Genomic DNA, 16,852 nt, shown 5'->3' with positions numbered 1-16,852 from the left:
GCTCCAAATGCTTCAGCTTTATCTTTTGTGCTTGAGTGCAATTCTATTGGTGGCCCTCAATGCCACATGGATGCCCAGTCTTGAGCTGCTAGATTTTTCAAATTCAATATGTTTTATCACCTTTTCAAAAGGCTCAAATTAGTGGGAAGGGATCTCTAACAAATCATTTAGCATAGTCATACCACCACACAATATGATAGGAGTCAGCGACAAGCCCACACAAAGGGAAAAAAGGAGAAATTTCTTACAAAGCATAGTATGAACAGGGACAGAGTTAATAGAAAACTGGATAACTATTTCAAGTAGAGGAAGATAAAAGGCTATTGGCAGAACAAAAGAGCAGGGACAATCAGTATTTCTGATTGTATGGAGAGGCAGAAACGAGTCAAATGGCCTTGACCTGTGGGATAAATGTCTAAGGTTCATGCAATAGGAAAAACAGGGCTTCAGACTGGATTAATCAGATTCCCTACAATGTGTAAACAGGCCCTTTGACCCCACAAGTCCACACCAACCCTCCGAAGAGTAACCCACCCAGACCCAATTCCCTCTGACAAATGCACATAACATTATGAGCAATTTAGTATGACCAATTCATCTGACCTGCACATCTTTGGATTGTGGGAGGAAACCGGAGCACCTGGAGGAAACCCATGCAGACACAGGAAGAATGTGCAAACTGCACACAGGCAGTCGCCCGAGGCTGTGAGGCAGCATTCCCACGTGCTCAAGCTTTTGGAATGGAATTTAGTCTTACATCTTCAGACAGAAACTAGAGATACTACTACTGAGCCAAGCTAACATCTGAAACAAAGTAGTCTGAAATGAAATGATGTGACAATAATATTCAGGGAATAGTACGGCTCTTTACTGGCACAAACTTTTATATTGCTAGCAACCAATATATATGATAAAATGAATAACAGAAGAGCAATGTCCCTTACCTTTAGTATATACAAATAAGGTCCAGCAAAAACTAAAAGCATCAGATGTGCTGCATGGAAGGCGCCTGTAAGACAAGGAGCACAGTTGCAATAAACAGAATATCTTTTACTTCTCTGAATTTGGTTTTAGTAATTTTTCTTAATTCTCTCTCCAACAGTGTTGACTTGTGGCTGATGCAAAGTTTCACTGACACCTTTCAGACATCAATAATTTACTCCAGCAGGCATTATTCATGTTGGGAGCAACTTCAAACTACCTGTTCATCTAGAATGACATCAAATACAACGCTTAGATTTAACCAAAGTACTACCTGCAGACAGGCCAATTATAGCACCGTTCTCTGAATGGTTCATGCGGGTTAACATGTACGTTAAGGTTGGAAGTGCTGATGTACACAACTTAATTATTTACTATGTAAAGTCACAAATTCATTGGGAAAGCATTTTTTAACCCTGTTCTGGATTTATTATGGATATAAATTGATAGAATGTGAGAAAAAAGGATACATTAAGGAAAAATTGCCAATTCAGGCAAACAAAAGTTCCCACTCAAATTAAACTCATGTCTGCTTCTTACTGGAACATTGCTGGAGCAATTTCGTCAGCGTTCATCACCTCCAAATGCCTAATATACAGAAATAACATACCGCTGTTTTCTGCTTCTTTGAAGGCGAGACTGATCTTCATGACGATTTTGAAACATGTCCAAAAATATAGGTTCAAATTTTTTGAAAATTACAGTTGAAACTTCAAAATTCCTTTCCAACTGTTCCACGCGTTCCCTGAATTCTTGACACAAATTGGCCATGTCTGCCCATTTCTTCATCTTGCTGAAAAACTGAATTAGGCTGTAAACAGAGTGAAAACAGAGCAATGTGAGGAGAAGTAAGACTTATTGTGAAGGTTCAAGGCAATCACAAATGAAATGAACTACGATACAGATGAGAAGTGTTCAGCTTCTACTCTTTTGTCCCTTAAAGAACTTTCAAATTTTGACTACTGCAGTTATTAGAAGAGTTCAAGGAGTTCCAAATAAAATTTACCACGGCACATTTTTTGTTTGCATTTTTGATGTACTGTAGGCAGTCTGGCCCATGGTAGCACAATGTACATAACTTCTGCCAATTTTAAATATACTCCCATGCATTTTGTAACTCTTATAATGTTAAGCAAATGTTATTTGAAAAGCTTTTGTTCAAATTAAAATACTGAAATTAACAACACTAATGAGAATTATCTGAAAATGGATGAGGATTGTGAAAGAAGTATTTAAAAGCAGCACAATTCAGCCAAATATTGTGCAATCTGAAGTTGTTCAATTTACCAGAATGCTGCCTGAACTGGAGGGCATGTCTTACAAAGAAAGGTTGAGGGAGCTAGGGCTTTTCTCACTGGAGTGAAGAAGGATGACAGGTAACTTGCTAGAGGTGGGAGAAAATTAAGACTACAGATGCTGGAGATCAGTGTTGAGAGTTTGGTGCAGGATGAAGAACTTATGGCCGAAACATTGATTCTCCTGCTCCTCAGATGCTGCATGACCTGCTGTGCTTTTCCAGCACCACACTCTCGACTTGATAGAGGTGTACAAGGTGATGAGAAGCATAGACTGGATAATTAGAGACTTTTTTTCTGGGGGGGGCGGGGAATGGCTGTCACGAGGGGGCATAAATTTAAGGTGACTGTAAGAAGGTTTAGGGGAGATGTCAGAGTTAGGTTCTTTACAGAGTGTGGTGAGTGCGTAGAATACACTCCTAACTGTGGAAGTAGAGTCAGATACATTAGGGACATTTAAGCAATTCTTGGATAGGCACATGGATGATAGTAAAACAGAGTGTGTAGGTTAGTTTGATCGGCACAACATCAAGGGCCGAAGGGTCTGTACCGTTTTGTGTTAACAAGGAGGCGATGATACAGTGGTATTATCAATAGACTAAAAATCCAGGAACTCAGCTAATGTTCTGGTGACCTGGGTTCAAATCCCACCATGGAAGATGGTAGAATTTGAATTCAATAAAGAAAAACCTGGAATTAAGAATCTACTGAAGACCACTCAGCCACTGTCGATTGTTGGAAAATCCCATCTGGCTCACTAATGCTTTCCAGGGAAAACTTCTTACATGGACTCCAATGTGGTTCACTCTCAACTTCCCTCCAAATTGGCTAAACAAGCCAGTGAGGTGTATCAATCACTATGAGTCTCAAGGTAGAAATCAAACCTAACAGACCACCCTGCATTGAGCAAGGTACCGGAGTAAACAACAGCACAACAGCCCTGCCCTTACGAACATCTGGTGGTCAGTACCAAAATTGGGAGAGCTGTCTCATAGACTAGTCAAGCAACATTCTTTGACAGGCAATGTCCCAGACACCAAGATCACCATTTCTGGGTTTGTCCTGTCCCACTGGCAGGACAGACCCAGCAGAGGTGGTGGCACAGTGGTATACAGTCAGGAGGAATTTCCCTCTAATTCCGGATTTCACCACCCTGGAGAAAAGACCATGGCTTTTCACCCTATCCATGCCCCTGGCAATTCACCCTATCTATGCCCCTCATGATTTTATAAACCTCCAAGGTCACCCCTCAGCCTCCAATGCGCCAGGGAAAAAGTCCCAGATTATTCACCCAAATATTCCAAAAGTGGCCTCATCAACATCCTGTACAGCTGCAACATGACCTCCCGACTCTTATACTCAATGCACTGACCAATAAAGGCAGGAAAACCAAACACCTTCACTATCCTGTCTACCTGGGACTCCACTTTCAAGGAACTATGAACCTTCACTCCAAGGTCTTTGTTCAACAAAACTTCCCAGGACCTTACTACAAATCCTGCCCTGATTTGCCTTTCTAAAATGCAGCGTCTCACATTTATCTAAATTAAAATGCATTTGTTGGCCTTGTGGACAAAGTCCCACCTTCACAATGAAAATACCCTCCATCATGTTGTGTGGCACACTCACTATGCTAAATCAGACAGACTACAAACAACTCAAGATAGGGCATCCTTGAGGCATCTGGGCCATCAACAGCAGAACTGTACTCCAGCACAATCTGTGACCTCAAAAGACTGAGAGTCCTGATAACATTCCAGCAATAGTATTGAAGATTTGTGCCCCAGAACTTTCCACTGCCGTAGGCAAGCTCTTCCAGATCAATTACAACAGTGGCATTTAACTGACAACGTAGAAGATTATTCAGGTTTGTCATGTACACAAAAAGCAGGACAAATCTAACCTTGCTAACCCAATCAGTCTATTCAATCATGTGTAACGTGTTGGAAGGTGTCATTAAGAGTTCTATCAAGCAGCATCTGCTCAGTAATAACCTGCACAGGGACACCCCATTTGATGAGGTGAATGACCGCCCTTGATATCAAGGGCATATTTGACAGAGTGTGGCATCAAGGAACCAGAGTAAAACTGGAATTAATGGGCACTGGGGAAAAGTTCTCCACTAGTTGCAGTCATACCTGGCAGTTAGAAAGATGATTGTGGTTGTTGGAGGTCAGTCATTTCAGGAGTTTCTTAACCATCTTCAGCTGCTTCAATGATCTTCCCTCCAACATAACGTACCCTCCATCATAAGGTCATAAATGGGATGTTCATTGACGGTTTTGTAAGGTTCAGTACCATTTGCAACTCCTCAGATACTGAAGCAATCCATATTCAAATGCAATAAGATCTGGACAATATCCAGGCTTCGGCTGACAAATGGCAAGTAACATTTGCATTCCACAAATGCCAGGCAATGGCTATCTCCAATAAGAGGCAATCTAATCACCACCCCATGACATTCACTAGTGTCATTATCACTGAATCCTCCACTATCATCCTCCTTGGTGTTACCACTGACCAGAAACTCAACTGGACTTGCCACACAACTACTGTGGCTACAGGAGCAGATTGAAATTAGGAAGACTGCTGAGAGTAACTCACCTTCTGACTTTTCAAAGCCTATAAACCATTTACAAGACAAGTCAGGAGTGTGATGAAATACTGCCTACTTGCCTGGATGAAACTCAACAACACTCAAGAAGCTTGACACCATCCATGACAAAGCAGCCAGCTTGATTGGCACCACACCCACAAACATCCACTCCCTCCACCACCAATGCTCAGTACACACTGCTGCTACAATCTTCAAGGTGCACTGCAGAAAGATCCTCAGGCAGCACCTTCCAAACCCATGACCACTTCCACCGAGAAGGACAAGGACAGCAGGTACATGGGAACACCACCACTTGCAGGTTCTCCTCCAAATGACTCACAATCCGGATTTGGAAATATATCACCGTTCCTTCACTATCGCTGGGTCAAAATCCTGAAATTCCCTCCCTATCAGGATTGTAGGTCAACCTACTGCATATGGACTATGGCGGTTCAAGATGGCAGCTCACCACCTCCTTCTCAAAGGCAACTAAGGATGGACAATAAACACTGGCCAGCCAAAGATGTTAGTTTTCCATGAATGAATGAAGAAAAAAATTCAATGACCTGTGCACATAAAGGGATGTGATATATTAATAAGCTGTACCTTTCTAAATTTAGAATGTAGACAGAGTTCCCACTACAATCTGAAAAACAGTGCATTCTATTTTAAACGGACCACTTTTTAAAAATTGTACAACAGAATGGAGTACTATTTCATCAGTCAGGGCAGTAAGTCTTTTGAATGACGATCAATACTGCTCCATGCTAGTCAATAAGCAGTTCACTTCCACACAAGTGGAAATGTTTCTCCTGTTCCCTACATCTAACTCTTGTCAAAAAAGATGTTACCTTAACTTTGATGAGCGCAGGATTCTTGTCAGTGACACACCGTTTCCTTCCATTGTTCCCTTGCTGACAGTTGGCGTGATGCTTTTTCGACAGGCTACATATAAGGCACAAGCAAGCCAGTGCAGAGTTTCTCCCTGAAATGAACATTATGAATCAAGTCCATTAAAAATAGGAACACAAAACAGACTAGTCTGTCCAGACTGGCATATCACTCAATATGATCTTGGCTAACCTTTCATTTCAACTTCACATTTCCACTTGCTCCCCAAATTGCTAGATTCTGAAACACCAAAACTCTGTCTCAGCCTTGAACATATTCCAAGTCAGAAGACACCAGGCTATAGTCCAACAGGTTTATTTGAAATCACAAGCTTTCAGAGCACTGCTTCTTCATCAGGTAAAGTGAGGTGACATCAACTGATGAAGGAGCAACGTATCGAAAGCTTGTGATTTCAAGTAAACCCGCCGGACTGTAATTTGGTGTCATCTGGCTTCTGACTGCGTCCACCCCAGTCCAACACCAAAACCTCCACATCTTGAACATATTCAATGACAGAACCACAAACATCTTCATCTCAAGTTTTAATAACGGGACCCTTGTCTGCAGACAGGGGAAACAATCTCTGAAACGATGTTTACCATGTTCAGACTCCTGTATATTTCAATGAGACATCTCTCAATCTTCTAAAATTTACATGCATAAGCTCAATTTATTTAGCCCCCTATTAATGGACAACCCTGGACGATTTCTACAACTGCGAAAGCAAACTCAACTGATCCTTCTTAAATGGATTTTTAAAATAAAATAAATGTTGTATTTCATCAATGCCGTAATGTGGAAAATATATTTTTTAAAAACTTGCCCAACACTCTGCCAGACTCTGACTCATGCAGGAAGCCCTGATATATCTCATTCTACCATCTTATGTTCATGTGTGCATCTAGACAGTGAATCTATTCAAATATAGGTATAGGTTTAGTCTTGTCGCCATCAGATGGCACATTTCCATTCACAAGGTACCTTGGAAGTTGGAGCGATGGAATCATACAAATGCATTCAACCCCTGTGTACAGTCTTGTCTGCCCCATATTAGAATAATCTGGGCAGGTGGTTGGCCAAACTAATTGCTGTAAAACTGAAAACTTGAATGGGCCAACACTTTGAAAATGCAAAGATTGGAACAAATTTAACGAAATAAGATTACCTTTGCAATGCCTCCGCCACCCAACACCTTGATTTTCCTTATTACTGCCACCTTCCATGGAATTTCTCACTTAATTGTTCTTTAACCTCAAATTACAGAGGTTCTTTTTACACCTTCACCTAGACTTCCCAAATGGGAGCAGTAGTTAGACATACAGCCCCATGAGACGACTACTCCATTCGATAAGATTGCAGCTGCATTATTACATCAACACCACTTTTCTGCCTTATTCCCAATTTCTTCAGGGTCTAGAGATGTATTTATCTCAGTCTTCCAATGACAAATCATCTGTAGCCTTTAGGGTAGAGATTGCTGAAGATTCATAAACTCAGTGAAGTAATCTGTCCTTGCAATTTGATTCTAAGTAGCTAATGCCTTATCCTGACATTAGACTCCCAGCTTTAGCCTGTCTAGGGTAACGATCAGATAGTTTGGCAGTGTAAGTGCTAAGAACTTTCCTTCTTCCTTCCATATGATGGTGTGCACTTACACTAGATGGACTGCAGCAGTTCACCATCACGTGAACAGCAATAAATAAACAAAAATGCTGATATTTGATAGTGACACATCCCATGCAATGAGGGGAAATCTCTTTAAAAATGTTGGCACATCAGAGAATCTTCACATTCCAGGATCCAATCTTGCAAACCTTTGTTGCATTCAGTGAGATAGATATACTTGTCCTTAAATCTGTAGTCCAGAAATGTATACAGTACACAAATGTACTCACACCAAAGCCCTGACCTCTGCAAAATTAATTTAAAATCACTGAATTAACCCTCAAATTCTACACCCCATTCCACTCTATCAAGGTCTTCACCTGGGTCAACAGACAAGTTTCCCAGGTGTAATATCAACTTAGAATGAATAATTTGGTATCCGTGTTGGTATCACTATCCAGTAAAATGTCTTTCACTTTGATTTTGTAGCAAATGGGCAGGTACAAATAAAAAAATCCAATTTACAGCACAATATATTAATGAAATTACAAATGGAAAATGAGTTTAACTGTAAATTGGAAAAAAAAATTACTGACTTCAAACTTATTTTTTTCCTTTCAAGATGTTTATCATGCTACTATCTTTACCCAGCAATAATCTTCATTAATTGAAAGGCAACAAGTGAAACATGCAGTGACCAAATTGGAAATAAGTACAAATATGATACAAGTTCTAGAACAGAAGCATACAACTGGTGTGTTTAAAAACTAACCTGAACAAACACCACTTCATCTCGGATCAAAAGGACATCACATATCATACAAGTGATCAGCAACAGACTAGTTGACTACAAATTGTGTTTTCAATTGTTCAATTTATTGGATGTGGTAATGGTACTGCATTAATAAACCAAGAGAAATTTAAATTTGCAGTTTAAAAACTTAAATTCCATAGACACCAGCAATTCTGCACAAACGTGGTTAACATTTTAGACCATTAGATACAGGAGCAGAATTGGGCTCTTTGGCCCATCAAATTTGCTCCACCATTCGAACATGGCTGACACGTTTCTCAACCCCCAGGTTGCCTACCTTCTCTCCCCATGATTAGTATGCTTGCGAATCAAAAACGGCAGAGTTCCACACATTAATGATCCTCTATCTGAAGAAATACCTCCTCTGTTCTAAAAGGGTCAACTCTTCACTCTGAGGTCATGCTCATATTCCTCAACCAAAGCCTTTCATTCCCAGATTATTCTTATGAACTTGCTCTAGATGCCTTTCCAGGCCAGAACAGTCTTCCATAGATACGGGGCCCAATGTGGCTCTCAATATTCCAAATGTATTCTGATCTGAGCCTTATACAGCATTGGTGAAATCAGTGCTGACATTGCATTAGTCTTCCTAACTGACAACTGAACCTGCATATTACTCGTAACAGAATCATGAAGTAGGACTTCAGAACACCAAAGTGTTTCCCCATTTAGAAAGTGGTCTATGCCTGTATTCTTCCTGCCACAGTACTCATTGCTGCAGTGGGTTGTGGAGGGCCTTTAAGGCAGGGATAGGTTCTTAGTTAATAAGGGGATCAAAGGTTACAGAGAGAATGCAGGAATGGGTTTGAGAAACGTATCAGCCATAATCAAATAGGCTTGATGGGCAGAATTTTGCTCCGAGAGCTTATCGTCGCGCCTCCAAGGTATAGTCGAGAGTGACTGTGCCCCGGGGGTGGGGAGGCTCTGTGACCAACCCCACCCTCCCTCACCTCCAGGGTGTAGTTGAGGCGGATCCTCTGAAGGTTCTCCCAAGCCTCAGCCCCACTCTCCAAGTCCATATTCAGGTCCTGACACAACTTGTCAAAGCTGTCACGGAGTGACCGCCCGCTGCCGTCCCGACTCTCTCCGCTGGGCATGGCGCCGCCTCTCTCACCCTCGCCAGGGTCAGTTTTCTCTATCCCGGGTCAGTCACAGTCTCTCTCTCTTTATCCCGGGTCAGACACAGTCTCTCTCTCTCTCTCTATCTCGGGTCAGACACAGTCTCTCTCTCTCTCTCTCTATCTCGGGTCAGACACAGTCTCTCTCTCTCTCTCTCTATCTCGGGTCAGACACAGTCTCTCTCTCTCTCTCTCTATCTCGGGTCAGACACAGTCTCTCTCTCTCTCTCTATCTCGGGTCAGACACAGTCTCTCTCTCTCTCTCTCTATCTCGGGTCAGACACAGTCTCTCTCTCTCTCTCTCTATCTCGGGTCAGACACAGTCTCTCTCTCTCTCTCTCTATCTCGGGTCAGACACAGTCTCTCTCTCTCTCTCTCTATCTCGGGTCAGACACAGTCTCTCTCTCTCTCTCTATCTCGGGTCAGACACAGTCTCTCTCTCTCTCTCTATCCCGGGTCAGTCACAGTCTCTCTCTCTCTCTCTATCCCGGGTCAGTCACAGTCTCTCTCTCTCTCTCTATCCCGGGTCAGACACAGTCTCTCTCTCTCTCTATCCCGGGTCAGACACAGTCTCTCTCTCTCTCTCTATCCCGGGTCAGTCACAGTCTCTCTCTCTCCCTATCCCGGGTCAGACACAGTCTCTCTCTATCCCGGGTCAGACACAGTCTCTCTCTCTATCCCGGGTCAGTCACAGTCTCTCTCTCTATCCCGGGTCAGTCACAGTCTCTCTCTCTATCCCGGGTCAGTCACAGTCTCTCTCTATCCCGGGTCAGTCACAGTCTCTCTCTCTATCCCGGGTCAGTCACAGTCTCTCTCTCTATCCCGGGTCAGTCACAGTCTCTCTCTCTATCCCGGGTCAGTCACAGTCTCTCTCTCTATCCCGGGTCAGTCACAGTCTCTCTCTCTATCCCGGGTCAGTCACAGTCTCTCTCTCTATCCCGGGTCAGTCACAGTCTCTCTCTCTATCCCGGGTCAGTCACAGTCTCTCTCCCTATCCCGGGTCAGTCACAGTCTCTCTCTATCCCGGGTCAGACACAGTCTCTCTCTATCCCGGGTCAGTCACAGTCTCTCTCTATCCCGGGTCAGACACAGTCTCTCTCTATCCCGGGTCAGTCACACTCTCTCTATCCCGGGTCAGTCACACTCTCTCTATCCCGGGTCAGTCACAGTCTCTCTCTATCCCGGGTCAGTCACAGTCTCTCTCTCTATCCCGGGTCAGTCACAGTCTCTCTCTATCCCGGGTCAGTCACAGTCTCTCTCTATCCCGGGTCAGTCACAGTCTCTCTCTCTCCCTATCCCGGGTCAGTCACAGTCTCTCTCTATCCCGGGTCAGTCACAGTCTCTCTCTATCCCGGGTCAGACACAGTCTCTCTCTCTCTATCCCGGGTCAGTCACACTCTCTCTATCCCGGGTCAGTCTCTCACACACTCCCCCCTCCTCCCCCCGGGTCTCTCCGTCTCTGAAGCTGCTGCAGTCGGACACTAATCCCACAATGCCACGCGCCACTGGCGCCAAAACTCGCGCATGCGCTATACCATTCCGCCCATTCCACAAATAGTCCAGAGAAAATAGTTCGCACAGCCGGATCACCGCGGAGCAAACAGGATTCACCCTTGACCATCTCACCCAGTGTCCCTCACCATCTCAGTGATGGTCAAATGGCAGTATTCATTTCACAAAAACAAACAGCTGAATTATATACAATACAATTGGGGATGACTTGGTCGTTCTCCTTTTCAATAGTTTCTGGAAGCACTAACAGACACTAGCACAGGGACAACAGGTGCTTTTTGGAGTGTTGGGTAGATTGTTGTTTGGGAGTTTGTGTGCTCTCACCAATACCTGAACTTCACATCCACGTGTTCTCAATGCATTTGTGCCCTTCCGAATGACCCTTCCCCATTTCAGTCAAAAAGGAGCCATGGATTCCACGAATTGATAGGGGTGCTTTGAGCACATCCCAAAAACCACTTCCACTGACCTCCCAGGAGACCCCTGCAAAAAAATAAGTTCAGGTCAGAGCAGCTGCCTCAGGAATCCGTCAGGTTAATGAATGACATCTGCCAAGAGGAACTAGTTTGTGGAAGGATCACTGGGCTCAACACATTATGTATTTTCGTCCACAGATGCTGCCAGACCTGCGGGTTTTCTCCAATAATTTGTTTTGTTTTCAGTCTCCAGCATCCAGTTTTTTTTTGTTTTATAGTCCTGCCAGGAGCAGTTGGTGTTTAACATCTCACTACAGGCCACATTCTGCTGTTGTACTGCATTTCTTGCCACTTGATTTGGAGGATCTTGTGAACACAACACTGGGTGCTAATTCACTCATACTCTGAAGTGCCTGCTATAGGTTGTCCAAAGTACATAGGAGAACTTCTCTCTTCAAAGATGTTGCCAACCTGCTGAGTTTCTCCAGCATTCTGTTTGCTTCCCCAAATTATTGCTTTTCAGCAATGGAAAATAAAGAGAGACCAGAATGCTGAATTCCAACGGTGTCAACGTACAGCAGTGGGGAAAATAGGTAGCATGGCATTAAATATTTGGCCATCCAGAGAAGGCTCCCATTGACCAATTGTCTGTAAATCAAAAAGCTAAGTCGATAGCAACGGTGCACCTTTTCAAGCCCCATTCCATGCATTGCCTCACCTCTTCTCAATTCTGTCCAGCCTCCACTGTCATCACTAACTGTTAAAAATCACAGAGCAGGTTATAATCCAACAGGTGTTGTGATTTTTAACTTTGTCCACCCCAGTCCAACACTGGCACCTCCGCATCATGCTAACTATCACAGACAAACTTAATTATACCTAAATTCCAAAATTGACAATCAGTATTAAAGTCAATGGAGTGCAAAGTGCTGAATATAAAAATGGTGTATTTAATAGCTCAGAAAAAAATTCCTCAACAGGAATGAGGAACAAAGCAACAATGTTAAAATTAAAGCTAAATCAGTTAAGAAATACATTAAGAAGGATTTCTACTACATGGTGTAGCAGGACTCTGGACAATTTTCTCCAGACTGTAAATGTTGTGTTGATTGAATTGTGACTGGGAACAATATTGGCTGAGAACAATAGATTTTTATTAGTTAGAGGTATCAGGAGATAAGGATCAAAGATGTGTTAAGCTGAGATAGTTTATGGCATGATATAATTGTGTATTTGAACAAGGTCTCAAAAGATTAAACGGTCTCCTGTTCCTATTTAAAGGCACAGGCCAGCATTACATAAATCCTGTAAAGGTATTTGATGAAACTGACAACACTTTGGAGCAAAGATGTAATCACATCCAAAGGTGTGTCGTGCTTATCAAAATGAGTCATTAATCAAGATGTTGGACACTTTCAAATCATGCATCTTGCTCAGGTAGACTTTTGCAAATACTTCAACACAAAGCACTAGAGAACTAAATGAGGATTCTTTCTTTTGACATTTCACACAAGTTTGTGAATTCTTAACTTCCAGCCTAACAATATGACAATAACAGACATTTCCTTTGACGGAAGCAAAAACAATCATTATTTATGCTAAATTACAGATTCCCTGTGTTGGATAATTGTTTCCTAAAATCACTACCTTCCAACTCTGGAAATGTCTCCTAGACAGGTACAACTGAAGCTGCAAGTCCAGGGGAACCACAAATAGATGCTAGTTCCTTTTACAAACAAAACTGAAAGAAACTAGATTTGTCTCAACACAATTTTTTTTAATAAAAGAAAAGCCCAGCTCAATAGCATATTCTTCCACTGAGCAAATGAGATGAAAACTCTTGCATGACCTCAGACATCAACACCGCTCTCTGCCGGGTTGTTAACATTTTATTGAGGCTTTCAACAAGTCAGGTACAGTATTTAGATACAAGAGCAATCATATCAGTAGGTTTGGGGATATTGATACAAAATAAATGAGGTATCCAGTACTCAGCATTGCATCACAACTAAATTTGAAAACAATGTCACGTCCTCTAAGGCTTCATTTTAAGATTGGGAACCAGGATGGAACATTTGAGAGCAGAGGGAATCCATGCCAGGATGCCATTAGTGTAGACAGGGGAAAGCAGAACAGGAAGAAGCCTTCTTTTAGCCACAGAAGCCTTGCATTATGAACTCTTCAAATTTAACGTCAACGCTGCTCCTGGTTTTGGAAGCCAGCTCCAACTTACGTCCTGGATTAATCAGGGAAAAAGTATTGCTCGGTGGATGTGAAAATCATTCAGTAATAGGAATGTAATGCAAGCATCTTGAGTTAAGCTATTGGGCAACCGTTACAGTAATATTATTGTTCAATTCCCCTTCCTGTTAGGGAACTCTTGTCATGTAACAAACAGGGCAGTAACAATGCAGGTCAAGGCCTTGTTCAAGAGTGCTTACCAACTAGGACCATCAAACACACACACACAAAATGGCAAGACGAGTAATATCTAGGTCATCCCTTTCTCCAAACCACACCAGAAAAAAGATTTTACACTTAAGATATTCAATGTATTAACTTTGGCTGATATCAGACAAAGCTCTTCCTCAATTATAGCTGGTAATCATTCCGAAGTTCCAGAATGAGAGTTTGGAGATCGTCTTTTGGTAATAGGCAACTGAGCACCCATTTTTGACAACTGGAACAGTGTGGTCTTGAGAACTGCAGTACAACACATACAGAATATACTGGTCTATCATTCAAAACTTAAGACATCTAAAAATATAAAATTTACCAACTTCCATTTTTTTATTGATAGTTAAATTTTATTCTGTTTCCGACACAATGGAAACAACAGTGGAAACAAAAGTTAATAAAACACAGTGCTTGAATCATCACTGAACAGTTTGTACCTAAAGCCAGGCTACTGGAAATGCTTGACTGGGGGAAAAAAAGGGCTAAAAGGAATATCCAATCATAAACAAACGACATCATGATGCTGTTACTCGCTGGTATGATCTGCAGGACCCCTTTAGCATTCACTGGAGGAAGTGCCTCTTCCAGAATGTGGGATGGGGACTACTTTAGTGGTGCAGAAAGAGAGAAATAAAAACAGAAATCACTGTTAGAAATCAAAGTGTAGGGGTGTTGGATAACCAAATCCATTGCCACTTCACAGTTAGTGTTTGGTAAACAGAACACCCGTGTGTTGCTGAGACTCGACGTGTAAACACGACCTCAGACAGGCGGAAAGAGGTGAAGCAGGTATGTTCAAAAACACATTTCCTGGGCAATTGTATCCATATGTATTTTGAACTCCACAGTTCAATATTCAATGCTTTTAAAATCGCTGAAGATTTACATTCCAGCTTCACATCTTGCATTAATACGTGGGTGCAATTAGAAACTGTGAATCTCCCAGTTATTTCTGGGGTTTGTTAGCACAAGGTAACAAGAACACACAAACCTTTTATGAACATTGAACATCTAAAATCTGTGATTAAATGGGTCTGGCTACATAGGTCTTGTCTTTTAATGTTGCTATTTGATCCGAAGAAAATTGGTACAAACTAAAAATGTCTCTCAAAGTGAAACTGCTCTCAGTGACCTGTATAGTCTGTACACCAATATAAATTACACAAAAGGTATACCATAAAAAAGTAAAACTCAAATTAAAAGGATAAATAGAAGAAACTACATACAGTCTAGTTTCACTTTCCACTGCCATTGTGTAACAGAGCGTTCAGTATCTAAGCAGTTCTAGTTTTAATGTTTTTTTTACTCATTATACTATGGTGGCCTCAGTATAAAATAAAGCTGACTGAAATGAACAGAGGAACAGAAATATACTTCACAATTTCTTTATACAACACATAACAGTTCTCTAATTTATTGCTATAATTCTCTAGAGTCCCTCAGCATTTTAAATAGAGTGTCAAGTATATTTGTATATTTACAAACGATTTGACCATGTGATATGTCGCCCATCTCTTACTGTTCTCAATTTGTGCTCGTTTACCCATAGTGTACAGCTTGCCTTGTGGTTAAATGTAACCTCATGTTGCACATACAGCTTTAAAGACAATTTATTCACCCTGGTCAGGTTCAGCTTATTGATGTGTTCAACCTCCTCAATTCTGCTACCAGGTACTTAATTTTTATCAGCTTTTAGTCAATAAAGAGCAAAAAGAAACTTGACATCAGGGACTAACTTAGAGATTAACTGGAATTGCATGACACTTTTAAAAGTGCTCTTTCGACATGGATCTGATTCATACAATTGGTTTTATGAAAGATTTCTGCTGGTTTCAAGTAAAAGGACTTCAGGGTTGACACACCAAAGTGGCTCCCTGTAGTGCGTTCATCTCTATCAAATTCTCAAGATTCATTGTTCATCTAAAAACACAAGATACACTCATCATTACACACAAATAATTAAAAGGGCTAACTGTCTACAAGCAGAAATGGTTTGAGAGTTTTCACTGTTTCTCCTCTTTGCAAAGTTTTTAGTGTTGAAAGTCTTGTAGCAGGAAATGCAAACTGTGCAGACAAGTTATGTTAGAAAGAGACCCAATTCCCATCTGTTGGTCTGCTCAAACCAAAAAGACTGCTCTCAAAGCAAATTGAGCATTAATTGCCATCATTATTTTGTGTTATTGAGATTGGATGTATCACTATCTTTTGCTTCTCAAGCCAACCAATAATACTGGCAAATTCTGACATCAAGAAATGAACCAACAGATTAATGTTTTTAAGCAACAGAAAAGACCATTCGAACCTAACAATTCCACTCCAAAGGTCTTATATCACCACGTACTGCACATTGGCTCAAGGATCAGAAACAAGAGTTATAGCAGGTAATAGACAAATAATTATGTTTCCCAACGGTCAGTGGTCAGTCCACTTTTTTGCTTCAAGAAATGATGTTAATCTTGGAATATAGAATTTAAAAATGATACTAATGATCCAAACAAGGATGATATGTGTATTACAAGCAATAGCATATAAATAGGCTAGAATAAGCAGATAAATTAGATAGAATTTGATACAGAGAAGTGAGAGCTGATACATTTTGGCAGTAGAGACAGTGAAAGGCAGTGTGCATTGATCGTTGAAACTGACAGCACATATTGAAAGCAATGTGTATGGGATTCTGGACTTCATAAACAAAGAAATAGAGAATAAAAAGAATATATCTAGAGCTCTGGTTAAGGTACAACTAGAATACTGAATGCAGTTCTGGTCATGACATTTTTAAGACAGCATTAGGATCCTTGAGGTTTTTTTTATTCATTCACAGAATGGCAGCATTTATTGTCCATCCCTAATTGCCCAGAGGGCTGTTGACAGTCAACCATCTTGCTCTGGGTCTGGAGTCATTTGTAGACCAGACCAGGTAAGGTAAGGATGGCACTTCCCCAAAGGACATTAGTGAACATTAGTTTTTCCAACAATGCTTTCATGGTCATCATTTGACTCTTAATTCCAGGTTTTTATTGAATTCAATTTCCACCATCAACTGTGGTAGGATTCAAACCTGGGTCCCCAGAACGTTACCTGGCTGGTTAAAAGTCCAGTGCTGGTTGGAAAGGCTGAGATTGTTCTCCTTGGAGAGTTTGGATAGAGGCTACAAAATTAAATAA

The 16,852-nt window shown here is 41.5% G+C and overlaps 1 protein-coding gene across 4 annotated transcripts in view; it reads right to left on the bottom strand.

The window, feature by feature from the left end:
• rbl1 (retinoblastoma-like 1 (p107)) overlaps nt 1–10,778 on the bottom strand; it is a 93,634-nt gene extending 82,856 nt beyond the window's left edge. For 3 of the 4 annotated variants that reach the window (XM_060836586.1, XM_060836588.1, XM_060836589.1), the window contains exons 1-4: nt 9,133–10,778; nt 5,724–5,857; nt 1,592–1,792; nt 945–1,009 (exon numbers count right to left, since the gene is read on the bottom strand). In XM_060836586.1, the coding sequence (XP_060692569.1) occupies nt 945–1,009; nt 1,592–1,792; nt 5,724–5,857; nt 9,133–9,279 (547 nt within the window). In that variant the 5' untranslated portion in view covers nt 9,280–10,778. The remainder of the gene's footprint in view (nt 1–944; nt 1,010–1,591; nt 1,793–5,723; nt 5,858–9,132) is intronic. The other variant, XM_060836590.1, reaches the window with a different exon arrangement.
• Nucleotides 10,779–16,852: the final 6,074 nt, after the last annotated feature.

The sequence above is a fragment of the Hemiscyllium ocellatum genome, chromosome 15 (genome assembly GCF_020745735.1).
Source record: "Hemiscyllium ocellatum isolate sHemOce1 chromosome 15, sHemOce1.pat.X.cur, whole genome shotgun sequence".
In the NCBI taxonomy this organism is placed as follows: domain Eukaryota; kingdom Metazoa; phylum Chordata; class Chondrichthyes; order Orectolobiformes; family Hemiscylliidae; genus Hemiscyllium; species Hemiscyllium ocellatum.
This window is presented reverse-complemented; position numbering and strand designations above follow the sequence as displayed.